Source organism: Trichogramma pretiosum, unplaced genomic scaffold (genome assembly GCF_000599845.2).
Source record: "Trichogramma pretiosum strain Unisexual culture from Peru unplaced genomic scaffold, Tpre_2.0 scaffold62, whole genome shotgun sequence".
In the NCBI taxonomy this organism is placed as follows: domain Eukaryota; kingdom Metazoa; phylum Arthropoda; class Insecta; order Hymenoptera; family Trichogrammatidae; genus Trichogramma; species Trichogramma pretiosum.
Genome location: NW_019641674.1, coordinates 160,281 through 187,731, shown reverse-complemented (window position 1 = coordinate 187,731; position 27,451 = coordinate 160,281). Strand labels below are relative to the sequence as shown.

At 36.3% G+C, this 27,451-nt stretch overlaps 1 protein-coding gene across 8 annotated transcripts in view; it reads left to right on the top strand.

Moving 5' to 3' along the window:
* Window positions 1-27,451, top strand: part of LOC106648577 (syntaxin-binding protein 5) — a 96,415-nt gene that overhangs the window by 19,158 nt on the left and 49,806 nt on the right. For all 8 annotated transcript variants that reach the window (XM_014365588.2, XM_014365580.2, XM_014365561.2 and 5 more), the window contains exons 2-7: window positions 8,758-8,855; window positions 10,338-10,520; window positions 18,366-18,500; window positions 24,068-24,131; window positions 24,737-24,941; window positions 26,782-26,857. In XM_014365588.2, coding sequence (XP_014221074.1) covers window positions 8,758-8,855; window positions 10,338-10,520; window positions 18,366-18,500; window positions 24,068-24,131; window positions 24,737-24,941; window positions 26,782-26,857 — 761 coding nt within the window. The remainder of the gene's footprint in view (window positions 1-8,757; window positions 8,856-10,337; window positions 10,521-18,365; window positions 18,501-24,067; window positions 24,132-24,736; window positions 24,942-26,781; window positions 26,858-27,451) is intronic.

Genomic DNA, 27,451 nt, shown 5'->3' with positions numbered 1-27,451 from the left:
ATATATTGGAGTGGGCTAATGTGTGCCTCTACTAATACGGACTAAAATCTTCCTCTTCTCCTGTTCCTGTTACATCTTGAGGGACCACCTCTAGACATTACTTCACGGGGAGAGGCCATAGCTCTGTACGAGCTCATCCTGATTTTAATAGATCTTCATGTTCCGTCTTCTTCGTACTGCATCGTCTGATCATCTTCTTCTTCGACCCTGTATTCGCTTTTTAGTCCTGTCATGACTGTGTTGGCGAAGGAAGATACTGCTCCCCAATTGCGTTCAGCGGCGAGCAGGAACCTAACAATCGTCTCAGGCTCCAAGGGCCCGTTAGTAAGGTGGTGGAGTAGTCCTCTTTATATCGTGAATCGTGGGTAATGAAACAAGACGTGCTCGACGTCCTCCACTGCAAGAGAGCAGACCGGGCACGAGTTGCCCGTATCGTTTTCTTGGGGCGCCATAGATATGTCTTAAAGCAACTGTGGTCGGACAGGAATTGGGTGAGTAGTAGGATATGATTCCAGCGTGCTGAGTAGAAAACGCGTGTGCGCGTGTGTGTTTTTTTTCTTACTCCACCCCATTCGGACACTCACCGGTACCGAATTTTAATTTTTCCGAAGTTTTTTCATTCCGAAATTTTGTTTTTCCAAATTTTTCATGTTCCGTTTTCAACATTCCGATTTTCAAACATTCTGAATTTTACACATTCCGAATATTCATAATTCCTAATATTTATCATTCCGAAATGTGAACATGGCTCGTTCTCGCTTCTGTAGCCGCCTAGCAAGTGGCCAGGTCCTCCTGTCGGCTTCATCTTGTGAGTGTGGTTCTCGCTTTTGGCGCGACCCTTTGAGTCCTGGTGAGTTTTTGATACTACTTTCTGTTGCCACCTTGTGAGTATGGTTCTCGCTTCTGACTTCATCATGGGAGTGTTGTGCTCCCCGTCCATCGCCAGCCTTGTGAGTCCTCACCTTGGGCTTCTACTTATGGTTATCCTCTTCGCTTCCGGCTCGCACAGTGATCGGGGTTTTTTACCGACTCCGAAGTCCTATCATAACTGAGTGGGCAAAGAAAGCAACCGCGAGCGCCAGTTCAGCTCGCTCGCGAGCATAAGCCTGATGGTTTCTTCCGGCGTCATAACCTCGTGAAGGAGAGACCGCAGTCTCTCTCTTTCGTTGCTAAACCTCGGGCAGTGGTAGAATACATGCTCCACGTTCTCGATGGATGAGGGGCAAATCGGGTATTGCGCGCTATGGTTATGATCGTAGCGTCGGCTATGGTGTTAACGGGTAGTCATACACCAATTCACTCCTCTTTGTCATTTTTGTAATATAAACCACAGTTTAATGTCAATCTACATTTTCAACATAAAATTGACATCTTTGAGCCCTAAAAAATGTGAAAAAAATTGCAGAATAGGCCTTTGCATCTAAACGAAGTTCATTTTTGCTATTTTAGCCTTTCGGCACTGTGCGCAAGGTTCAGATCAGAGTTATTCAGGTGCGAGTCCCTGATAAGAATCAGTATCTTCAGAAAAATATTCTTTATGGGTTGAGTTTTGTGGAATTTTGATTAGAGTTATAAAAAAGTTTGTATGCTAACAGGTGTGAAAAAGCCAGAAATAAAAAAAATGTATTAATGTTTTTGAGCACGTATTGAATAATAGAACTGATATGAGGTCTAAATCAAAATTCCACAAAACTCAGCCCATAAAGGATACCTTTCTGAAGATTTTGAGACCTATCAGGAACTCCCACCTGAATAACTCTGATCTGAACCTTGCGCACAGTGCCGAAAGGCTAAAATAGCAATAATGAGCTATTTTTAGATGCAAAGGCTTATTCTGCAACTTTTTTCACATTTTTTAGGGCCCAAAGATATCAATTTTATGTTGAAAATGTAGATAGACATTAAACTGTGGTTTATATTACAAAAATGACAAAGAGGAGTGAATTAGTGTATGACTCCCCTTAACTAAGAACTTATTCAAATACATAATTCATGAAAAATAAACTACGTATACAAGGAAAAGTGATTGGCTCTTGAAAGATAAAGCTACGATAACTACAAAACACGATGCAGACTTACACCACAGGAGGTCGTGCTGCTTAAGGTGAAATTTTTGATTACAGTTTGCAGGATAAAAAATTTGGATCCTGTTTTCCGGGAAAACTATCCGATGAAATTGGCTGAAATTTGTCGCAATTGTTCACAGCAACAATACGGAGGGCTTCACAGAGCCATTTTTCGAAAATCAGCCTGGAAAGAAGTTACGAAAATATACATTTTCTGTGCTCGGTCGGTAAAAATTGTGGCCAAGGCATCACCTTAACCTTTTCGGAAGCTGCTTTACTAAAAGCGAAGCAAATCTCCACTGTGCTACGCAGTATCTACCAAATTTTCTAACCATTGTAGCTTTCTACAAATGTCGCACGATCATGCACTCGAAAACGTTAAGCAGTCTTAGCAATTGACGAAGCTGCCTGCTCTTTCGTAGTGCAATATTTTCTGTTTAATGTTTCATGAATCAATCACTTTTCCGTGTAGTTAAAAAAAGCACGGAGTAAAAAAAGTTACGTTTTTGAAAAAGAAACAAAACAAAAATGATTAAGCATAGAGTCTATTAAATTTAAAAAACAAAGAGGGTTGTTTGGGATTTGAAATGAAAGTTAGTTTCGGTCATTCTTGTCGTGTAGCTCGTATTTTGGAATTTGTACAAAGCTTATAAAATTTATTTGTGCATGCGCACGCGTTCGTACGTACGCTTGAAATTCGATCGTATACAAGTAAGTAGGTCGATCACGAAAGAGAGAGAGAGAGAGAGAGAGAGAGAGAGAGCTGGCCAGGCTTGGATGGGCTCGTCGCACAATTAGTATCTCACGAAAATTAATGCAGCTTCAAAGCGGAAGCAGCTGGGATGACGAATGAAATCGCATTGTTTCTATCAACAGCTTGATGGCAATTTCACGAATATTCTCGAGAAATACAACTGCTAAAAGTACAAGCCCACGTTCAGGTAGTATCTGCGAGGATTGTACATATGCGTCAATCGCACGCGTAATACACCAGCTCGGACTAGTTTTTCATTCCTAGTTAGTTGAGAATCATTGCCGGCTATCCTAGCTACATTGGTTTTTATCACGAAACGAGAAGAAGCTATCTATGCGCGTTTAATTAGAATCACAAGAAGTAGCTGCCATAAAATTGGAACGAATTTGAGGATAATACTGTCAATATGCTTGTAAGTTGCTGTACCAGTATTATCCCTAAGAAGCCGTAGAATATGCAACAGAGCGAAACATTTGTTTTGTCAGCTATTAAAAGGGAGCTAGTTATTTCCTCGTTCAAAGTAACATACGTCGTTTCTCGTAACTGTACAAAATGAAACGTGCAGTAATCAGCGTGACGTTGAATTTCTTGAGAGCTTTCGTTTATACAATCCAAGTAACAATCAACTGAGGTGACTTAAAGAAGGAAAAAAATAGGAAAACTACGAAAAAGAGCAGAGCGATCCAAGAAAAAAGTAAAAGAAAGAAGAAAAAAGTAAGTCAAGCGCACAGTAATTCGTAAATACGAATATGAGTCAAAGAAAGAGAGGGAGAAGGATCAGGTTGAGGAGCTGGCGAAGAGAGGGTGGAGAGGGCGAAGTGGCGCGTGCTTGTAAAGAGTGTGCTACCGAGTGCCGCTTTGCACTACACGCCACTGTGTTATTGATCTGCGGTCGCGCGAGCCATTCAAACTTATACTACTGGCTACGTAGCGCGCACTGCGTGTATATATAGATACCGCCGTAAGACCTACGTGTTGCACCGCCGGCAGTAGTACTAGCAGCTGCTGCTGTGTGTAATGAAACAATACAGTGCACACTTGTCTACTATTGTACTTTTTTCATAATTAGCTCAGCATTCTGCCCTTCTATATGTGGGCAGTTCTCTGTCTAGTCAGACTGAAATCTTTTTATACTTTACAGTAATATTCATAAATAGTTTTAGATTATCTGCTGAGCCCCTACGGTTTTGGAAATCAAAAATAAGATTCAGGGCGATTTTTCACCTATCTGACCATTGTAAAGCTCCATTTTTTTATAGAAGGATCACTTAAAATTGCGAATTTCCACTAAAAAATTAGCTACAATTAATTAGCTCAAATCTGTCACTTACCGATCCAGACTACTGTGTGCTTCATGCATTTTTTTACTGAATACTGCATATTTTTCAGAGCATTTAGAATATTTTTCACAATATGTTCCAGTTTTCAGATTAATTTAAGATTATTTTTTAACTGAACCCTTTTTTAAATGAATATAATCATAGGGTAAGCGGGGGTATTACTGCGCAGCACCTTTGTCTGCGCATTGCAGAAAAGGATTGTTTATGCAAATTATATTGCAAATTAATGAGGAATAATGATTTTAAATAATAGATATTGTCCTCCCACAATATTAATGAAAAAAAAATTAACATTAAAACATAAATTTATTAATGTAATAACGATTATATTAACGTAATATCGATTTGAAATTTACCTCCTCAATTTAGCTATTTTTTACGAAAGAAATTGCCGATAACACACATAGAAAATCACTTGTAACTTTTTACGCATGTGACAATTTGGTTTGCAAATATCATTTTTATTTTAGTACATCTATTTAATTAATACGTCGATATTAGTTAGATTAGTTATATTTTTCTACAATAAATTTTAAAAATGAAATTAGTTACGTATTTTGAACCGATATATCAATTACTCCGCATTGTATGTACCTATTACTGCGCATATACACAAGGCATTTCATTACAAGTGTCCGCGCGGCCCAATTAAACGAAATCACTCAGTTTCTAAGTCATGTAAAAAGTATCGAAATGCACTTAGAAGAAAAAGGTAACCCATCATTTCGATGGGAAATTGCCTCAGCTTTTCGATGGTGTTGTCAGATTTACCAAAATTTTCCATTTTTACCGAAAAAATTTGACATAAAGTTTAAAAGGCAAATATCTTAAAAATCCCATTTTTAAGATTTTTTTAAATATTCCCAATCGAAAGCTGAGGAAATTTCCTATAGATGTGCAAGTTTTCAAAATGTGAAAATGATTATTACTTAGTGAATACTTAGTAATCATGGAAAATTTAGTGCGCGGTAATGGACACATGACTGCGCAGTAATAGGTGCATCGGTTTTTTACAGTTTATTATTTTTTAAATATTTTTGTACCCTAAGCCCATAAAGAAATGTTTTCTATGCATTAATGAAGCTCTCATCTGTTATTAAAATGATTACCGGTGTTAAAATCATTTTTATTTTTCGTTAAATTTACTTCAGAATCAGAGATCGGAAAAGTGCGCAGTAATACCCCCCTTTACCTTATCTCACAGATCTCAGGATCGTCCTGGTGAGGCTACGTACAAAGCAGCGAAACGTCGACATGTTTCAATGTTATATTTTTACTTGAATAAATTTTAACTTCTTTGACGATCTGTGTGATAAGTGAATAATAGTGTGAATAACATGTGTTGTTTCCTAATTTTTTATTTATTGACGCAGCGTCATAGACCGAGGTACAGCCAGACACTGCCTTGATTAAGGTGTAAACTCGCTTACTGACTCAAGTTTCGCTTTTTTATTCTTTGTTAAGGGTAAAATTACTTTTCAAAAATGTTTACTTGAATTAGCTTGAATTACGCTTTCACAGCACGACGTTTCAGAGTCTCGACCGGTAGTCAGCGATCGTAATATCTTCTTATCGAGCAGGCACGAGAGCTCTCGGTTGAGTGATGACGTGACAAAGATGACCGATGCAAAAACAAACTGCTGGTTGTGCACACTGCCACTGATATTGAACGATGCGCGAAACCAAGAGAAGCCAAGGGCTGCTGGCTAGACTAGAGCACGACCTTGCCTTTTACAATTTTGCTACATTTGTACATGCTGCTTTTGGCGTTGCACAGCCCGTCCACGACCCTGTTTCATGTGGTGTCAAGCTTTTTTTCCCTCTCACTGACGGCGCGCGCGGAGATGAGCTCTATTGTTATCGTTGCTGGAAATCGTGTGTTATTATTTTTTCGAGCGCATATAAGTCCCGTCCTTCGAGATTTCTCATTCCGCATTCATTTGTGTGACTTGTATTTATTTTGCTTTCTCTCAACTCGTCATTTTTCTATTGTTTCTTCTTGTGTTATGGATATTGTTCATACACAAATAATTGAAACACACTCAAATTACTTTAATTCTATCTGTCTATGAAAAGGAAATTAGCAAAACTTTTTGGACCTTGTCAATTTTGTTTACTATTTAAATATTATAATTTACAATAACCTTCAGGCTACCATTTACCATTTTTATGCATTTTTTGAGGTGATATTTGAGGTGGAATATTGAACGATTAATAGATCGGATAGTACTTTAACAGTATTTTAAGGAACGGGTGTGGGTGTAATTTTTCTGCAAACCAAGGGTTTCATCACAAGTCGAACATGAGCCACGAGTGAGTGCCGTAACCCTTTGGATCATCTTCGTTTTGTACAAAAAATCATTTATATCTACTCAAGCTGCATATAATATTTTGTACCATAAGAGCTTGAAAGTAGCGGCAAAATTACTATTTTTAGGTAGGGTTTTTGGGGATTATTTGAAAAATTTTTCACAGTAAATTGCGCGAAATTGAAATAAAATATACCTTTAGAACGCAATCAACTTGAGTAATTAAAATTCAGTAAGCATGCAAAAATAAATGATGTGCGTCGCGCTGCTAATGATAAAGTTTCAAGTATTGATGACATTTGAATTTTCAAGGCTCATAAACTTCCTTGCATGAAATTGATAGGACGTCAAACTCCATTAAATTATCGAGTTCCGATGAAAATCCAATGGATATTTTTCAATATAACGAGCCCGAAACAATGTAGTGAACTCGCGTACCGTGAATTTGATATTCTGCTAACATATTTAAGTTATATACAGTTAAAAAACGCGCATAAAATAAAGTAAGATCATTTTGCTTAGGCCTGGAGAAACTAATACGCTCACAAGCGAGCAGAGCGAATATGTGTTTTCATCATATATATTTATATACGGATGTACGTGAGCTATGCACGCGACGAGCTTGCCCAAGCTTTGCACGAAAGACCGTCAGAAAAGAGAAAAGTATAAAATGGACTTATCCAAAGTCTGTCAGGCTGTATATAGTTTTTTGTTTGCACGTGCCCCAGGCGACTTGTACGTCAAAAGCGAAGTATAGGACAGGCAGCAGTGGGTTACTTCGTATATACGGCACTAGGCACGTTATTACGCAGAGCTCGTAGTAAAGAAAGTCTCCGCAAACAACTAGCAGCAAAAACAAAAAGAACACCCCCGACCGACAGGAGGAATATTGAAAGTCTTGTTGTATTATAGCCTGAATTTTTATCTTAACGCCAGACAGCAACCCAACACTCTCATTCGCTAATGAAGCATTTTAAATATTGTGTAATGATCAGTCAAGTTTTGGCTCACTATACAGTGCGTTGTACTACTGACAAGTTCGTTGCCACGAGAGTGGAGCGTGCAGGCACAGCTGGTCAAGCAAACGATTGCAAATGTGTATAATAATACACGATGATATGAGTACAATTATCGATTAATATTTTATAATGATAAATTATCGTTCAGTTATTGCATGGGAAAATGTCATGCATTCTAGTTACGTAAGCGTGAATATGTTTATGAATATGTTTTCTAATATATATTCTAATATAATTTTCTTTAATATAACTAGATAATTTGTTGTAAACAATACAACAGATTTGAGAAATCCCAGATACAGGGCTTAGAGTACTTTTACTGAATACGACCTGCTGGTTTATATTATGCCTCAAATGCTATCTGTACTTTTGTTACTGGTATACGCTTTTTTATTAAGAATCGATGACGACAGCTTATTGCTTACCTCCGATTTTCCTCTGTGACTTGTTCTTACTTTAATGAAAAAGTATTTTTGACTCCATACGTTAAATACGTCACAGTTGTCTCCAACTGTTTCACATTTTTTCCTGTCTAAAAATTATTTCTAATTTAATATTGAAAGTTCGTTGCTATCTATGCTCAACCTTGTATAGGTCAACCTTATATAAATCATCTCGGGAAGCCAGAAAATTATTATTTTAAAATAATTTTACCAATCTAAAAAATACTACATACCGCACCAAAAATTACTATGTTACATAACAAAAGTTAATATATATCGACTCTGGGGCTCTTTTCCTATAGAACATAGCAATATTTGCTAGCAAATATGTTTATATTTAGTATAGTATTTCTCTCCGTGTAGCTACTGAAAAAGTCGATTGGAGTTGATTTCTAAAAGTTATGGAGTAATTCACCTTCAAGTCACTTTTTTGAGTTTATGGAGTCATATTTTTGCATTTTTGACCCCACCATTAGAAAGCTGAGGTAAATACCTACCGTACCTATTTTTTTAAATTTCATTTTACCCTGTGCAAGTGAGCTGAAAACTGGGCAATCGGGCCATTATGGTAACTCCAGTGAGGTGCTGAGGCAACAATGATGATTCGCCCCATACATTTATTGATACAAATTATGCCATTGATTTTTAAACAATTTGAAATAAGTGCGGAAATTTGCTACTATACGCTCATTTAGAACATTGCATGTATTTACTCATTCATATATTTAACTATTTCTCAGTTTTAGTGTTTACAGAAAATAGTAAAGTTAACGCATTGAATGTTAGAATTTAATTAAAAATCGTTTTGTTTACATTTTTGTTTCAGACTTTTAGACATGGCTTTCCTTATCAACCTACGGCTATGGCTTTCGATCCCGTTCAAAAACTTCTGGCTATTGGCACTAAATCAGGATCACTACGAATGTATCCTTTTAAATTGATACACAAATATTTATCAAGAAATATAATTATGAGCTATATAATTATAATTATGAACTATAATTATGAATTTGACAATTATGAACTATTTTAGAAAATAGAAAAATCATTATGTATCAAATGTAGACCAATCAAATTAGTCTTGTGAGTTTTAATGGCGTAATCAAAATGGGATATTTTATGGAATTAATGAGTTATTTAAAAAATAAGCAAATAGTATAAGAAAATTTTTTTGCGAATTTTTTTCCAACTTTTGAATATTGCAAATTCAAAACAGATGAAAAAAATCTGAAACAATTCCATCGTATTTTTATGAATTCTAAAAATTTTTCCATTGCTAAAATATTTTTCATAAATTTATTGGTTTTGAGTTGAAAATTTCGAAAGCTATTTTTTCATGATCTAGACGCCATTTTTCGTACTCAAAATTGTATTCCACTAATATGAATCGTCAACTTTAGGGTTCAAGGACGCTCAACTTTATACTTAAGAAGTCAGATCCTGAATAGTTGTCATGTCTAAAATCGAAAAAAAAATAGTAGTTTTCGATACAAGTGCCATAAGTAACACTTTTTGGCACGGCGTAGTTTAGATATATAATAGCTGGGCCGAAAAGTGTTAATTATGGCACATGTATCGTAAAGTACTATTTTTATGAATTATCTTTCATTCAAATAATGATCATCATATTTACAATTAACTTCTGTGTTTTTCTTGGGTAAAAATCTTGGATAAAAATTTAATGAATGTCTCTCGCATTTATAAACGTCAATCGATGTAAACATTATTATATAAACTATTTAAAATTATATAAAAAGAAAATTTAATGAAAATGGTTCGGAAAAAGTTGTGAAATTTTTCATTCATAGTTCATAATTCGTTTTAATTGACAGCTTTGGTAGTATTTATGTGTTAATTTTTATAATAGTGCAATATAATAGCAAAGCCAATCTGATGAGAACGGTTAAGGATCGAAGCAATTTCCAATAGTGAGCTAAATCGACGTGTTTTTAAGCGAGACGTGACTGAAAGCTTCGGCATGCTCCAATGGTTTTTTACTGCCAACTAAGCTACCGCTGCTGTGTGCATCTCTGTTAGAGGAAGATAAGTTTAGATTAGCGAGTATTTTTGAAGTGTTTTTTTAACTACCTTGTACATATAGCTGTTACCTACAGCTGCCACTTGTACATTCAACCATGAAAATCGATTTCGACGCTCAAGAATCGAGTTCTATACTAAAACTTAACGCTAGCACATTCTTCCCGTTTCTTTTAATCTCGTCTCTCGCTCTTTTTTACATCCTAAAAATTCTTACTAATTCATATTTAAAGGAATATTATCAAAAATTGGCTATTTTTACGTAAAATGAGGGACCATAATGTAATAATGATAAAAAAATAATAATTTTGGAAAACTCGTCATTAAAAATTTATCTGTGAATTCCTTAACAAAAAATATAAAAAATAGATTGGGTAGTCCAGGGGTGGACGTTCATATTAAGCACGACGGTGGTTGTGCTGTGACGCAGCTGCAGTTCCTCGTTAATGAAGGAGCTTTGGTCTCGTCAACGGCCGACGACACTCTTCATCTCTGGAACTTTCGACAAAAAATACCTCAGGTCGTTCAAAGCCTCAAGTTTCAACGCGAAAGGTAAGTGTGTATGCATATTCATGACTTCGAGTAATACATGACGAATAAAAGATAAGAAGTGATAGTTAAGGGCAGATTAGTGTCAGCTAATAAATCTTACTAATTCTTAGCGAAAAAAAATGAAGTCTTAGTTCTGCAGAGTAACCAACTATATTTTGAACTGTAGCTCATAACATTTAATAAATTTAATCAATAATACAACGATATAAAAATGTCCAACACTCGATTTTATGATTGTCCCAGATTTACATTGCTTAATCGGCTTATTTTTTGCAGTCGTAAATGTTTGTTTGTGTACTTCTGCTTTTCAAATTAGAATTTTTATTATTGTCTAGATCATCTTGCGTCAATGGATAAGAAAAGTCATCATCAATTAAATTAAATGATTCAGACGTGTCTTGACAATTATTTAAATTTTCCACAAAATCTAGCTTGCTGCTGTTGTTTTTTGGTGCACTACTTGTTGTCGATTTTTGTTGCTGTTGGTTAGTTGCTGCTGTTGAGGGTACTGTATAGGATCTTCTAGTGGTATTTTTTGCGTACATTCCACTACTGGTCGATGGCTGAGCGTCCATGTGATTAGTGTGGTGTGACACACCATTAAAAATTTCCTGCCGATTTGCGATTGAATTTTCGACGTACCCCTGGCAAACTTTGTTGGAAACCAATGCTTCTAACTGTTTGATTTTAAGAAAATCGGCTCCCGACTCAGCAAGAAGCGATGCTCCTGTTCTGCGATAGCAATGTCCAGTATATCTAGCAAATAGTTAGAAATTGAAAGATTAAGTAAAAAATAATAATGCAGAAAGTTAATATAAATAATCTCTAGTTCAGTATACCTTTTCGGATTGGGCAGTTATTAATGAGCTGCTATCGCTCGAGGTATTTTGTATATTGAATTGATACCAATAAACTGGTGCATACATTTTCCTCCTGAATAGAGTATGAACAATCTATCACCGATATTATTTGGTTTAAGTGATAAATATTCCTTGACTTTATGATAACAAAGTTGTCCTATCAGAAATTGACGAGATGCACTGATTGTTCTAGAATTATAATAATTTTTTGTTTCTTGAACGGCTAAATGTCTAGTCTTTAGGTCCTCAATATCTGTCAGTTTCAATTTAACGATTTTATCACATCTGAGAACACCACATAACCCAAAAATGAGAATCACCTATAAATAAAAGAAAATATTATATAAAAATAAATTGCATCGAATTCGATCATAAATTACTAATAAACAGTACAAGTACTAACTTTAGAGGATAAATATTTTTCATCATTGGCTTCATTCATGAATTTTTCGACTGCTTCCCATTTGAAAACTTCGGATTTACACTGATTTATAACCCTTCGAGTTATTTTTGATCATGGATTTTAACATAGATCATATAATCCACAGCGTTGAAGGCTTCATTTTATCTTTTAAACTTTTGAAATAAACGACAAGGTTATTTTCCATCGAAGTTGACAATTTACTTTTGTTTTCATTTTCCCAAGTTTTGTATTGTTGGTAAATCTGAGTATACCTATCTGCTGACTTTTTTGGTAAAGTTTCGCTACTCACAATTAGCTGCGCTTCTTTATCGAATTCTCTCAAAACCTTTTCTTTGTCCGTAGACATATCATCATCAAATGATATTTCAGAGCTGTCCATTTTTTGCAGTAAAAGTTAATAAATCTTGTTATAAATTTTTAGACTAAGTAACTGAAGCGATAAAATAGTAAACATTACGTTGCTAAGTCGAGTTGACCATAGCAATCCCTGCATCCGCCAAAAGTGCAAGAGTGGGCAAAAGTGTTCCTTTTTCTAGCCTACGCGTGCGGCGAAAGAAAACACTTTTGCCGAAAGGATAAAAGAAATTTCCCGAAAAATTTTTAGAAGATTGGGGCCTTCTATGACCCTTTTTCAGAGGCCTAAACTTGGCTATTTTAACATTTTCCCGAAATTCATTAAAAATCCTAAATATTTAAATGGTTCCTAGATCAATGTAGAGTGACTTAAACGAAAAAGTGCTACGGAACTTTTTTGTTGAAAATTGTCGAAATTTTCAGAAAATTTGTATTTCAAAGTGATTGGAGCCCTCTGCAAGTTTTTACAATAGAAATAAATTGAAAAAAACAAATAACAAAAAACTGTGTCTTTTCCGTACATCCCCCGTCCACCTTACGGTGATTAGGGGTTCGGGAACCAGAAGCGACGTCTTCTTCTTGCAGCATCGTCCGGATCATTTTTACATCTCTTGCGCCTCTTGCTTCAGTCTGGAGGCTCCGATTCAGTCCTCCAGTCCTTCAGTACTTCAGTCTCCGGCTCGATTGCTTCTTGGAGGACTTGTTGAAGTCTCTCCCTCTTTTCGTGGAATCGCGGGCAGCGAAAGAACGCATGTTCCGCGTCTTTTATTGTGGTTCGGCAGACCGGGCTGATGGCGCTAAGGGTGTTATCATAGCGTTGGCTATGGCTTTTGAAGTAGCCAAGCCTGGTCAGGAGTTGTGTGAGATGGTAGTCCACTTCTCCTCTCGACCCATTCTGTGATGTCCAGTATTAGCCGGTGTGTCCATCGGCCCTTTGAGGCCCGGTCCCCACCGGTCCTCCCACCTGTTCAGCGTCTCTCTTCTCTCTTCATCCTTGACGTCCTCGGGGCGGCGCTGGTATATGCGCGCTCGCTCATCCGCTAGTAGGGCCAGCGGTGGTACGCCGGCTATCACGTGTGGTCGCCCGCTGATTACGCGCAGGTAGGCTCGTCGATGTACAGACTCTGCTTGACGGATGTAGGCCTGCGTCTCTGTCGCACAGCTCCAGATGGGTGCTCCATACAGGAGAATCAAGTTGACGACGTGGGCATAGAGCACGCGTTGGCTACTTCTGGGCCCACCGATGCTGGGCATGATCTTCGTAAGAGCTCCAGCCACTCTTGCTGCCTTTTCGCTGACGATTCGGAGATGTTGGTCGAACCTCAGCCTGGAGTCGATGTGTAGGCCCAGGTAGCGGATGCAGGGGGACGACATTATACTGCAGTCGCCTACTGTGATGATGACGGTCTCCGTTTTCTTCCTGCTAGTGATGAGAAGAGCCTCAGTCTTATGGTCAGCCGTTTCTAGGCTGAGATCTTGAAGCGTGCCTCGCACCTGCGCGATGGCAGAATTCAGATCGTGTTCGATCTGCCACAAGTGCTTGGCCACGGCCACCAAGGCGATGTCGTCTGCGAAGCCTACGATCCTTACGTTGCCTCTGAAGTTGAGACGCAGAATGGCGTCGTACATGACGTTCCACAGGATGGGCCCCACAAGACAGACCCTTGCGGTACGCCTGCCGTGACTCTGTAGGACTGTGGTCCGTCGTCCGTATCGCAGTCAAGCAGTCTCGCTGAGAGATAGCTTCTGATTATTCTCAGCAGGTACTCAGGCGTGCGCATTCGGCGTAGTGCGGCGTAGATGTTGTTCCACCAAGCCGAATGAAATGCGTTCGTCACGTCGAGGGTCACCACGGCACAGTATTTCTTAGTGCCACGGTTCCATCTCTTGCCCGATGGCGCTGATCGTCAATCGCCCCTTCCGAAAACCGTACTGGTGATTTGAGAGGCCCCCAGGGCTCTCAGTAATGGCTTCCAGGTGATCACAGATGAGTCTCTCCAGGATCTTGCCCGCTATGTCGAGCATACACAGCGGCCTATACGACGATGGTTCTTCGGGGGGCTTGCCTGGCTTTGGCAGCAGGACAAACCTCTGTCTTTTCCAGCATGCGGAGGTACGCCGTGTACACCTGCAAGAAGATGTCAGGGTGCGTGGCAATGGCGATCTTGATAACGATTGCGTCTAGTCGATGGTGAACTCTACGCTGCGCTGGCCGTGGCTTCGGTAGTTGCCAGGCGCGGACAGATCCAGATGTTGTTGCAGTCTGATTACGCTGGCGATGACGACGATGGTCGACGAGTACAAATCCGTCTTGATTTCCGACATCGGTGTTGTTCTCGTCAAGCTGCTTGGATGCGGCTGTCACGGCGTGGCGCTTGGGTGTTGCGCGAGTCACCGGCGGTGACGATGCAGGCCGCTTACCAGTTGCACTGACCGAGAATATTGGAGAAGTGCAGACCCCTTTCTCGTCAGAGGGAGGTCGAGGCGGCACTTGCTTCTGCTTCGTCTTCTTGAGCGCCAAGATGGCCTACTCCAGACTTAGCGAGTATTTAATCACCTCCTTATGGAGGTTATTTCTGCCAAAGATGAACGTGTTAAGGCCCTCCACAAGTCCTTCGATTCGAATCATTTTCTCTTCGTAGCTTCCGGTCGCAAACTCTGCGGGTGTCGGGAGCCCAGCATCTTTTGCTAGAAGAGGGGCGCCGATAATTTTCCGTGTCATGGCCGTCGCAATCACCGAGGAGGGGGACGTCGTCTTCGTCATCATCGACAGCAGCGAGCCGCTGTGTGTGTATGTGTGTGTGTGTGTAACGTGTGTGTAATTATATGGCTTGAACTTTAGCTGGATCTTATATCCATAAAATGTTTTCTAGTGTAATGAAAATGAAAATTTTCTAATGGCTGCCTGATATTCATCTTGAATATTATTTTTGTATCTATAATAACTTTTTGTTGCCAATTCAGCATAATAATAAAGTATATATCACAAGCTTAAAAAATCAATTAGCTGGATATAGATGAAAAAAATGTTGGCAATTCGTTATAAAAAAGTTGATGTAGTTGCTTCACCTTCAATAATCACAGACGGTGTAAATGTGCTTTTCATAACAAGAGTATCGGATGTTGTCTACTTATAAAATTAGAATAATTTTCATCGTTCAGATCTGCGCGTCATCAGCTCGTGCACACGTAAACGAAGCAGCTGTGCATATTACGGAGTAGTGGCCTAAATAAGATATATCATGTATACTATATATAGTTATTTAGGAAAAGAAACTCCAGTTTTGATGCCAGTGCCTACTAGCATATTTGGTCCATCTCGAGTGTCACGAGTGAAAGAGAGAGATACTGTGTGTATAAGCCCTAGCCTTGTCTAAGCGAGAAAGTTGGCCAAAATGAGGTATATAAATCAGCGGTGATATCTGTCCCACTCGGTAAACGGGCCACTCAAAGGACGCGCGAGGATTCTAAATTCGTGACCGAACGTTTGTCTAAAGGGTGTCTTTGTAACTGCCGCCGTCGTTGTCGATGGCCACGGTTCAGCTGGCTCAAAGCCATCTTTAGCTCGCCTTATTAATTTTGCATTGGCTATGTTGGTAGGTAGTTATATCGTGCTGAGGAGCTTCCACACGAGTGGTTGCGTGCACGCGTGTGCGTTCCGATTATATGTTTTGTACATTGAATGATGCGGCTTGCAGACAGGGTTTAAGGTCAAGGTTGGAGGGTCAGGGGAAAATAGCATCGCAGTTTTTTTGTGATAGCATACACGTTTTCATGTGTGTTTGGCCTTTTTTCTTATTTGCAAGCTACTGCCCTCGCTTAAGTCTATGGTGCGTCGAGAGGTATCAAAAATCTCGGGCTACACCGAAAAAATTTTGCACTGAATAATAGATCTCTGCAGTGTGAATACATTTGCTATTCTTCAAATGAACAAATATTTATGATACAGTGAACATGAAACATATACCAAAATTTTGAACGGAATCATTTCTCACAGTGACAAGAATTTGGCTTCACGCGTGACGGTAAATTGCGATATCGATAATTTCTCCATTGTTATTTGTTAAACTAGTTAATAAAAATTATGTTGTTACGAAGCATAACTCATAAGCAATATTTTTGTTGTCTTTGCTGCTGCTTACAAATACCTGTAGGGAAAATCTATCTCAGTGGGCCAGAATTAGTTATTGACATTTTAATTGTTAAACCCTTAATAACTAAGAAACTTATAATAGATATCAAAAAATGAGTATTTGTTTCCTATATGATAAAACGATGAAATTAATTTTTTTTAAATAATAAAGTTTTTACAATATTATTTGAACGTGTAAAGAAAATAGGCTCGTTTATGTAAGATTTTACTGGGACATAGTCCAAGCGCCCGACAACAAAAAGTGCTAGATAATTGCGTTCACCGTAAACCTAAATTCCTGCCACCATCATAGTGAACTTTTTCCAAGTTAACCCATTAAGTCCGGGACGGACACTTTTTCGATACTTTTTTGAGGCGTTATATTTTTGTTGAAAATTGGGTCTGAAAAAATTGCGAGTAAGCATAATCTACGCAAAATTTAATAAACTTTTCGAATCCTGCGTCAGATTTTCGATATAACCAACCCGTCAAAAGTTATGGATGATTTTATGCAAAAAAACGTGGTTTTGAAAAAAAAAATTTGTTTCTTTTCAATTTTTCACCTGGAAAACGTTGAAGTCCTGGCGTCTCGGGTGCAAATAAAGCGTCCATGGACCCTAAACTGAAAGTTATCGTGGTTTAGATTGGAGAAACTAAAGTTTAAGTAAACAAAATGGCGGTTAGAACACCAAATTTTTTTAGAAACCTTCTAGAATTTTTAAGTCGAAAAAGAAGGGCTTAAGGAAAAAATTTTACGGAAAAAAAATTCTTAGAATTGATCAAAGAATACGCTAGAATTTTCTTTAGATTTTTTGGAAAAATTTTCTCAATTTTTGAAAATTGAAAATTTTGAAAAATCAAAAAAAAATTCAGAAAAATCTGAAAAAATTCTAGCGTACTATTTAATCAATTCTAAGAACTTTTTCATAAGTAAATTTTTCTTCATCCCATGCTCGAAAGTACGTACTTTCATCTTCGAATTCGGGGATGAAAGTAATACCTTTGCTCCCCGTCAATATCGCGCGAAAGTTATTATCTCCATGACTACGGCAACCTACATTTCAATTATCGTTTGGTTTCGACTATGCAATAGATGAATTATATTCACTTTGTTTATGACGTACATATGCCAAATTGAATAAATATTAAAAGACTAACAATTCTATGAAGTATCAAAATTGAATAGCCATAATTTGACGTGCACATTTCATTACATTCAATTCCAATCCGAAATTTAAATCGTTAAAGATGGTAGTTGCAATAAAAAATGAGATCTAAGAGAACAAAGACAGTCAAAATATGTTAATTTTTATAATATATTTTGAAAAATTCTTTCAACTTTAAACGTTATTCTAGGTCTCTCAAGTTTCTACTTGTCTACCTCAGATTGAGTGAATTACTTAATTGATATGGTACTAATTCATGCTTATACTTTACGGGATCGTTTGTATTTTATTAACGCCATAGTTATCTATGATTTACAATTGTTTGTTAATAATATTAGTTATGTACTAATAAACATTATTATTGATGATATTTGTTGCAAAGCCCGCCGTCGACCAGCAGCCCTCGCTGCGCTCGGGCCGCAAATGTCGGCGGGCTTTGCCATGTAAGCGTAAATTCATGGATACAATTTTTTTAATAAAATATTTCTTAACTATGTTAAGCAAACGTACTTTCGAGCGGGGATAAAGAAAAATCGTATACGCGACTCGGGACAAAAGTCAAACGCCTGTCTCTGCGAGCTTGCACCCTCGGCTTCGCCTCGGGTGCATAACCTCGCAGGGACGGAAGTTCGACTTTCATCCCTTGTCACGTAATATACTATTTTTCCTTAAACCTTTATTTTTTGAGTTAAAAATTCCGAAAGTTTTTTTATCATTTTCTTTAATTTTTTATAAATTTTATAACAGTTTATGTTCATCAGTTATCTGTCTGACTTTTTCACATATTTCTCAACTTTAATAATTAAAATAAGAATTTTGTGTCAGTAAAACATAAACTTATATATCTTTTAGCCTTTTTGTTAAAAATTGCTTCCCTATGCATGTACAACTGTTCTTTTCTTGTTGCAGAATAACTTGTATGCACTTGCCACTGCAAAGCAAGTGGCTATACGTTGGTACAGAACGAGGTAACATCCACGTCCTTCATATCGAGACTTTTGTGCTCTCCGGCTACGTTATCAATTGGAACAAGGCCATCGAAGTGTAAGTTTTTTCCTCATTAATTACTGCATCATTATTTCAAAAACCTGATATTCAACAAATACACCTATCTCAAGGGGGATGAAATAAGAAGCGTAAATTTGAAATATCTTCAATTACTATGGAGTAAAATCGTAATTTATTAAACTTTAACAGAATTACGAATTCATATTTGGTGATTATTCTCTGCAGATACTGAGTAGTATGCATTCGGAATAATGCAGTGAGGATGTCGTTCTACTCGTAGATCATGGTTCGATAACTTGTGATAACAACGTCGATGAGTTCTTCGTTTATGTCAAAACTATTCTACGAATTAAAAACATTAGTCACTTATTTACCAAATGTTCACATTCTTCAATGGTTATCGATAAGAAAAAAAATCAATCAAGCACGGATCGTGACATTTTTTTGAGCAAATCAGATTAACCCATTAACGCGCAAAAGTGCAATTTTGTGCAGGAATTTTCCATTGTAAAAAAATCATGGATAAATTTAAAATCTTTTCTTGAAAATTCATATCCAGGGGTTTTTGGGTATGTTCTTTCAAAATCCGGTGTTATTTTTGCGATAAATAAACATTATCATTGTTTATTTTGCAATTAAAAAAAAACGTGATTTTTTCACTTAAAATTTTTTTTCAAAGTCAGCTTAGCAAAGATGTAGCTATTGCAAGAAACTCCTTTTTTGTGTTACCAGTAAATATTCTCTTGTCGATGATGGTCGACTGCTACGGGGTCTAGCTCGTTGCAACTCTCCGGACTTTAAGATTATGTGAACTACATTGCGTATTATCCTTAAGTCTTCAATTGTAATGAAAGCTTAATACGCGTAAGATGAGAGTTTGAGTACGTCGTACTTGTAAGTACCAACTCTTTCTTTCGGGCGGTTGCTCTTCTTCGGGTCATTTTTTGCTCTTGCTTTGCTACTGCTGCACGACTCGCGCTTGGAACAACTTCATATTATTTCGTATTGATAATTAAAATATTGTCAACCTAATTCTTAATTAAACTAAACTTTTAATAAACCTTATCTTATACTTAACTTGAATGTAGTGTCTCTTCGCCCTCTGGTGGTTGAAAACCCTTGCCTGCAATATTACGGACAAGTACTTACCATCCGCGGTACAAATTAATCTTCCGAGTTATCTCTCGGATACATATTGTGTGCCTCCACTAGGCTAATCGTTATAAGTGAAAACAGTATAATACAAAGCTCTAGGGACCGAGAAAATCCATTGAACTAAGCAGGGTTTAAACTATAAAAGTATAATATAAAGTATAAAGGTTATACACACCAGTGATTTACTTCGAATTAATCAAGTTTTCGAATTATCCGGGTTCGAATTAAACAGGTTTCACTTTACAGTGGAACCTTGCTAATTCGAAAACCCGCTTAATTCGAAGGAAATTACTGGTCCCGTGCGAAACCCCTGCTTTTTGCATGTTAAATTATGAATACTTACCTTGGTTAATTCGAAGAAAATTTTGAAGTTCAAATCTTCGATTCGTGTAAAATTATACTTACAGTAGCCGAGTACAGTGCTCGAGTCAATGTTGTTATTTAGTTTTAAACTCTCACTTCAAGATGCCTACATATAATATTTGTACTATTGAGAAGAAAATCGAAATTATCAAGTTTTCAGAAGGTAATCCGACAATGTGGAAAAAAGATATCGCACAAAAATTTGGAATTCTTCCAAACACGCTTTCTGGAATTGAAAAAAAAAAGAATCTATCTTAAACTGTCAAGTAAGAACAGGTTGTAAAAAAAAGGGAATCAGATTTTCCAGAATTGGATGAATGTGTTTTGAAATGATTTAAACAAAGTCTTGATAATGAAATAAGCATCAGCGAACCAATTTTACAGGAAAAAGGAAAAATATCCGCTGAAGCATTAGGAAAACCTGATTTCAAGTGCAGCAATGGTTGGTTAGATAGATTAAAAAAACGCTACAATATAGAATTTCGAAAAGTATGCGGTGAAAGTGGCAGTGTTTCTGAAGAATCCTGTGTTGATTGCAACAAAAAATAAAAACATTATTGAATGAATATCAGCTAGATGACATTTACAAAGCGGATGAATCAGCTCTATTTCTTATAAGTATGCCCGATTCAACTTTGTGTTTTAAGAATGAAAAGTGTAAAGGTGGAAAAAAAGCAAAGAACGCATAACAGTTTTATTTTGTACCAATATGACAGGTACAGATAAACGTAAACTATTTATTGTTGGAAGATCAGCAAAGCCTCGATATTTCAAGAATATAAAATCTTTGCCAGTTAATAATGCTGCTGACAAGAAGGCTTGGATGACGAGCAGTTTATTTACTCAAGAATTGATAAACTTCAATTAAAAAGTAACAAAACAAAAGAGAAAAGTAGTTCTTATAGTTGACAACTGTGCCGCACATCCTAAACTCACTATTGAATCGGTGAAAGTTGAGTTTCTATCGCCAAATTCTACCTCCAAGCTCCAGCCCTTAGATCAAGGAATCATACAACATTTTAAAATGTTTAATTGAAAAAAAATTGTGAGGTATTTATTGCACAATTTAGAATTCAACTCCTCGCAATTAGTTAATTAGTTAGATGCTATTTGGTATGCAGTAATTATTAACTTTATAATTATTAATTTTATAAACTTCTACAAACTTTTATTAACTTTTATTAGAGTCTCAAATCCGAATGTTTATATCAATTAATAAATGTTTATAGAAGTTTATAAAATTTTATTGATTTTTCTAGAAGAATTTCCGTTAGGGTTAAGATTCGAATTATCGAGGTTCCACTGTACATGTACGTTTTGGTTGTATGCCACGCTGCTGTCTCGTGAATTTTATCTCTAGAGCTGCAATTTTTAAGCCTTTCATCTCGAATTTTAGCTAATACGATCATTAAAACAGACGAAACTTTAGTTTAGAAAATATCTAGTAAGATAGCATCTTCGAGAAATCAAGTTACGAAGGCATGTAAGGTATCGTTAAAACGTCAAGATACGTACTCCTTTACAAGGTCTGATTGCAAAAGCTTTCCTCTTTTCATCAAAAAGCAGTGAAACCCTTCATAAAATTTTTCACTTATTTGATCGATGCTTAGACATAAGACGGAGAGTGTAGATTTTGCGATTTCTTTTTTGCCCTTTTAAAACTCCGTGGACGTGGTAAAAACGAGCTGGACTCTTTTCCCGTCATTGCAATTTGTGCAGAGCAGCAGTTTTATGTTGCTGATACAGGTATAGAGAAAGTTTTATCCGTCTGACTGGATGTACTGCTACTTTTTGCATCACTTACAAAAAACTTTTCATCAGGAAAAACATGAAAGCAGAACATTTTCAAGTCGTTAGAATGCAAAACTTGCAATGACTTTCGTTATTGTACTGATTATCTCGTCTAAGCGTCATATTATTGAGCCGAGTTATAACATAGATTACTTTGACTTTTTAGCTTGTAGAATATAGTCTTTTCATAATGCAAAACATAAAAGCAGATTTATGAAAGATTTTTGTAATACAAATACTCCTATCGACGTAGCTTATCGGTAATTCGAAGCGTCTCAAATATGACTAAGACTAGGCTTTTGATAACGTTAAACATGAAAGCAGTTCAGTATCGGCCACGAAAAAGTGTTTGGCAAAGATTTTTGTAATTCACTTTCTCGCGATACCCTTGTTTATGTTTATAGCGAGCAGAGAGAGGTTACGTTAAGCGGCTTTGAAATTATACAACTTTAATCATTTTTTTCTCATAAACGGCTCATTTTCAGGGGTCACTTAAATGTTTATTATTGTTCAGGAGGTCAAAATCTACAAGTAAAAAAATTTTCAGTGCATTTGACTGGGACCCAAGGTCCCATGTTGATCTTTCGGGGTCTAATCGGGGGCATCTAGACTCTAAATGCAAAATTTCATTTCGAATTATGATATTGTTCGGATTATCGAGGTAAATTAACATTGAATTTACATCGAAAACGCTAAAAACAGAGCCTGAATTCGAATTATCGAAAATTTCGAATTATCGAAGTTTTACTGTACATACAGAGATGGGACTTAAAAACTCGGCGAAAGTTCTGGGAGCGAAAAACTTTTTAATATTCAAGTCACGTTAGATAGCGTAATATCAGCACTTTTAAGATACTCCGATTAAATTCTTGATTCAGCACAATTAATTCGTAAACTGAGGTGAGGAAGCTTTGTTTTAGATTAACTAGGACCAAAGTTCCGAATTAACATTTGGACAAATAATATTCTCTCAAAATTCCCATTTCATCGAGTATAAGAGTATACGATGAAGTTGATGCATCAAATGGATTAAAATATAATCTTCAATAATGTTTGCGTGCAATTAGTAGTAAAATCAACTTTTGTATTTCTCCTTTACTAAAATTTGTAACGAGAATTGATCCAAGAGTCTCAGCAAGAATATGATCAAAGAATGTTGTGTGAGCCATTTCGCCTGTCTCGATAGAGCAATTAATGAGAAAAACTATTTGAAAGAAAAATAATTTCATTAATGATATGATTATTTAGCGTTTTACTTTGATTCATGTATTTTAGAGCTGTGCAAGTTTCCCCATTCCATGCATACAGGCGCAATTGGCTGTTGATTACATTCGACGTAACTTGTTATATAACGTCTGCAATGAGAGGCTCTAAATAGGCCTCTTACAGAATCAAAATACGCGGTAGCGCACTCGTTACTCTATATACATTGTGCTCACATCTTCGCATCAGGTACATATGCAAATGAATGTCATACGAGTCACAGGGCCTAGCACCGAGCTTCTGGCCCTCGTGCGCCGTACAATATGTAAAACATTTACGTTAGAGGTTTTTATTTTTACAAATGTTTGTCATAAGTACGTCTAAAGTTTCCCGCATTCAAACATTACTCGCCGTTAACAGTATAATCACATGTACCGCTTGCACCTAAGCGCAAACGGACGATCTGATTTTTTGAATAATACATTAGTAGCTGGTCACGCAAAAGCAGAAGGTGGTACACACGAGCTTGCAGCAGTTCGGTCGTTGTTGGGAGTCAACATTACATGCGGTAGGCGCCGAGTAAATCTCTGCCTTTAAATTCTCCCTGATGATTTCACCCGTGTTCTTGCATTCGATCGATCCACGCTCAATTAAACCAAAGTCAAAAATCGAACTAAAAGATCATTCCTAAAATATCTGCGAATGATTGTTCGCAAATAATAAATGATGATTCAACTCATGTTCGTGTTTAGATCTACGATTTTTTTCTTTTAATTAAAAGAAATGTGTATATAATATTTTTGAAGCTCTCTATTAACTTTTAACTCGGTATCAAATCTTAGCTGAAAACCCATTTCTTAGCAAAAATAATTTTTTTGGCACGATGTTTTTAGATTATGATGAAATTTATGAATAAAAATTTGGTGTCTTGTAAATTTCCTTTAAATTATTCATGTACCTTTAAAATAAATGGTTAAAAGTTAAATAGATCTAAGCCTGTTTTTTGTATCTATCTTATTAGTCTCAGGTGTAGGACTATGTACGTAAGACGATGTAATTATGATGTAATGTTGGATATTGCGATTTTGTAGGTCGAGGAAAACACATCCTGGCGCTGTTGTTCACTTAAGTGATAATCCTTTGGATTTAAGTAAGGTAAGAACAGTTTATCAGTCACTTTATCGTTATACATATCAGTTACACTCTCGAATTCAAAATAAGCATGAGCGCGCTCAATAATATATCAACAAAATATAGCCAAGTATGTCAGTAGAATGAGCAACTGATTCTAAAAATCAATATGGCATTTGAAAGTTTTTCAAGTTCACCCCGTTAAAAATAACATGTTCTCACAATATGCAAATTATAAACTATATGTAATCTGGGAATTGGAAACTTTTTTTAAATATCTACTTGTGTATACAAACTGCACATTATTCATGTTCATATAATATTAAAAAAAATATCAATTATTTTTGCAATGTTAACAAAACAAATTTTTTATCTCAACAACTATTGAGTTTAAAAAAAAAGTTTATGAAGCGAATTAGTCTTGTTATTGATCAAGAAACATACTCAAACTTTTAAGAATTTGAGAAACCAGATTTTAAATATTTCTCGGTAATAGAAAAATCGTTTCAACCCATCTATAGTCAATATCTTGAAAAAATTGATTTGTAGTCTTTAATTCCAACAACGAATACGCACTCGGGCGAAACGGATCGTTGAATTGCTCAACAGTTTTGCATTTCTGTCCATAGATGTTGATTGGCTACGAGACAGGTCAAATGGTATTGTGGGATTTGAAAAGCAAACAAGCGGAGTTCAGATGGCAAGCAGACGAACCTCTCAGGTCTATATCTTGGCATCATGAAGGCAAACAATTCATGTGCAGCCACACCGATGGATCTCTCACAACATGGCTTGTCCGACAGGCAAAGCCGATCAACGTCACCCATCCGCATGGTAAGTATTTTTTCAGCTATTCATTTCATTGTATATTCTACCGTGCGTTTATCTAACGATTCTTGATAATTAATCCATTTAATTTAATTTTTCATTCACTTAAATTTTCATTTGAACAATGATTCAATTAAACAGACGAGAATTGATAATAATCTGGAAACTCATATTTAGTATCGAACTCAAATAAGTCTCATTATTGAATATCAAGAATGCACTTCGAATCATGAATTAGCTTAACAAGAGATTAGTTGAATATAGTATTCGCTCTTTTAAGAGTGTTTTTATTTACCACTTTGAACACATAATTATATTTAATTTGGTATATTGAAAAACTCTCAAAGTCCTCTGGAACTGGAGATAAAGCTGTTTGACAATTTATCAAAAATTCAAAATTCCAATTTGTGATATTATCATAGACCAGATATCGTATGATCATTATAGATTTAATACTTTAATTTTCTTTGGAGGTACAATCGCGACAACATTTTTCCCCTTAAAACATATACAGTTTATTATACGAGCAAATTTAGATTACTCTGTTTTTCGTTTTCTGTTCTCGGGCCGTTTTCAGCGCGGTTGCGTGGTTCTCAGTGGCTCGCTACGATCAAAACTCGCTTTTAAAATATTGTAATTAGACTGAAAAAATAAATGATAATATGGTTTTGATAGGAACTTTTTTCAGCTTACTAATGGTGTAATCAGATTTTCCGGTTATTTCCATTTTCATCAAAAGCAAACCTCTGAGTTCACTTTTTTGGTTTTTCGAGATATTTAGCTCTGAATGTTTGATGGCAATTTCCTTGGTGAGTATGGAAAATCTGTTATGACCATTAAAAAGCTGAGGAAATTTCCTATTGAATCCACTAGTTAATAATTTTTACGGTGGGTTTGGATACTTATACAGTGGCTTAGAAATTGAGTAAGTGGATTTGAGCGTAAAACGTTTCCCGGCAAAACCGACCAAGTCCATTTTTTTGTTTCGCCTTTACGCTGTCATTTTGATAGTTACATGGACCAAAAGATATATCATAATAGATTAAAATATCATGGATACAGAGCTATAGTCGTTCGCGTCTAGCAACGCACTCTTACGCAACTTTAAACACGTTATTCTTGAAAACGCCAAAAATGAAGTTGGTCGGTTTCTCCCTTTCCACCACAGATTTGCAGGTCATTTGTCCCAAGCTCAGCACATAGGATTCTAAACTAAGAATTAAAATTTTAAGATTTATTTCCACAAAGATTGAGACTATTTTTGAATAAATTTTACATGCTTGGAATATCTTGCAAATGTATCCGAAAAATTTCAATTATGAGTTTAGAATCGTATGTGCTAAGTTCGGACCAATGACACATAAACAGTTTACACAATTTTGTGTCAAACTTGAGGTTTTTCTATGCGAGAGTATTCATTGTAAAACTTTTAACATAGTTTTTATGAACGATATGATAAAGTGTACGGGATAACTGGTTTGCCAAAATATTATTATTTACATTCGAGTGCTAATGTCGAGGGATTGAATATTTATAATTTTGATGGATAGGCGTCTTTTGGATCATTAAATTGAGATTTAATTTGAATATCATAGTTTTATCGCAGCCAACGTTAGCTGTAAATCCGTGCACAAATCAATATAAATAATGCATTTATGTATAGTTGAAAAGCCAAAGCGTATTTCAAAATAGATAAAGCACTACTTCCCGATTCGACTACTTCAGTACTTTATCGTAATATATTTTTACTATTGGTTTAACCTCGGTCTTGCCGAGTCTTTCTTTTTTTACTACTATATTTTGCTCTTCGATTCTTATTGCTAACTTTGATTTTTTCCGTTCACAGCGAAAAGCACGAAGGATGGCGAGCCCGAGCCATGCAAAGCCATTCAGAAAGTCGAATGGAAGCTCTCGCGATCTGGGTAAGTCTCTTGCAACAACTCTTCACTTTTACCCATTCGTCTTTATATGGCTTGCTTGTAGACACACTCAGCCCCTTAATATATAAATTGCTTTAAATGATATGCACGAGAAAAATCAACACTTTGAGTCACGAGCAATAAAAAATTAATTTCTATTTATTTCATCAAGCTTTTCGCTCTTATTTTTACAATCGCAGCACGAGAGAAAACATGCATTTAGGGAAGACTGGGGTGTGTTGGCGTTACTTTTAAACAACGGTTATTTTTTAATCGATATTAAGATTTTATCGATGAATTTTTTTCACAGATAAATAGAGCTTGTATAGAGCTAACTGTACGTATGTACTTTTATCCCAATCAAAAAAGATTTCTTTCCTATTTAGGCATTTTTATGTCGTGAAGACACAAGTGTCAATTTGTCCCGGACGGGAGTAACTTGGCAAAGCTTTGGGGCAAGTTAGCATAATAAAAATAGCGTTTTATTTGGAGTTTATTTTACTCAGAATTATTTTTTATTTAACATTTAATTTATTTTAACGTCATGACCAATAAATTCAAACAATTTTACGGTAACAATAACAATAATGCAATGAT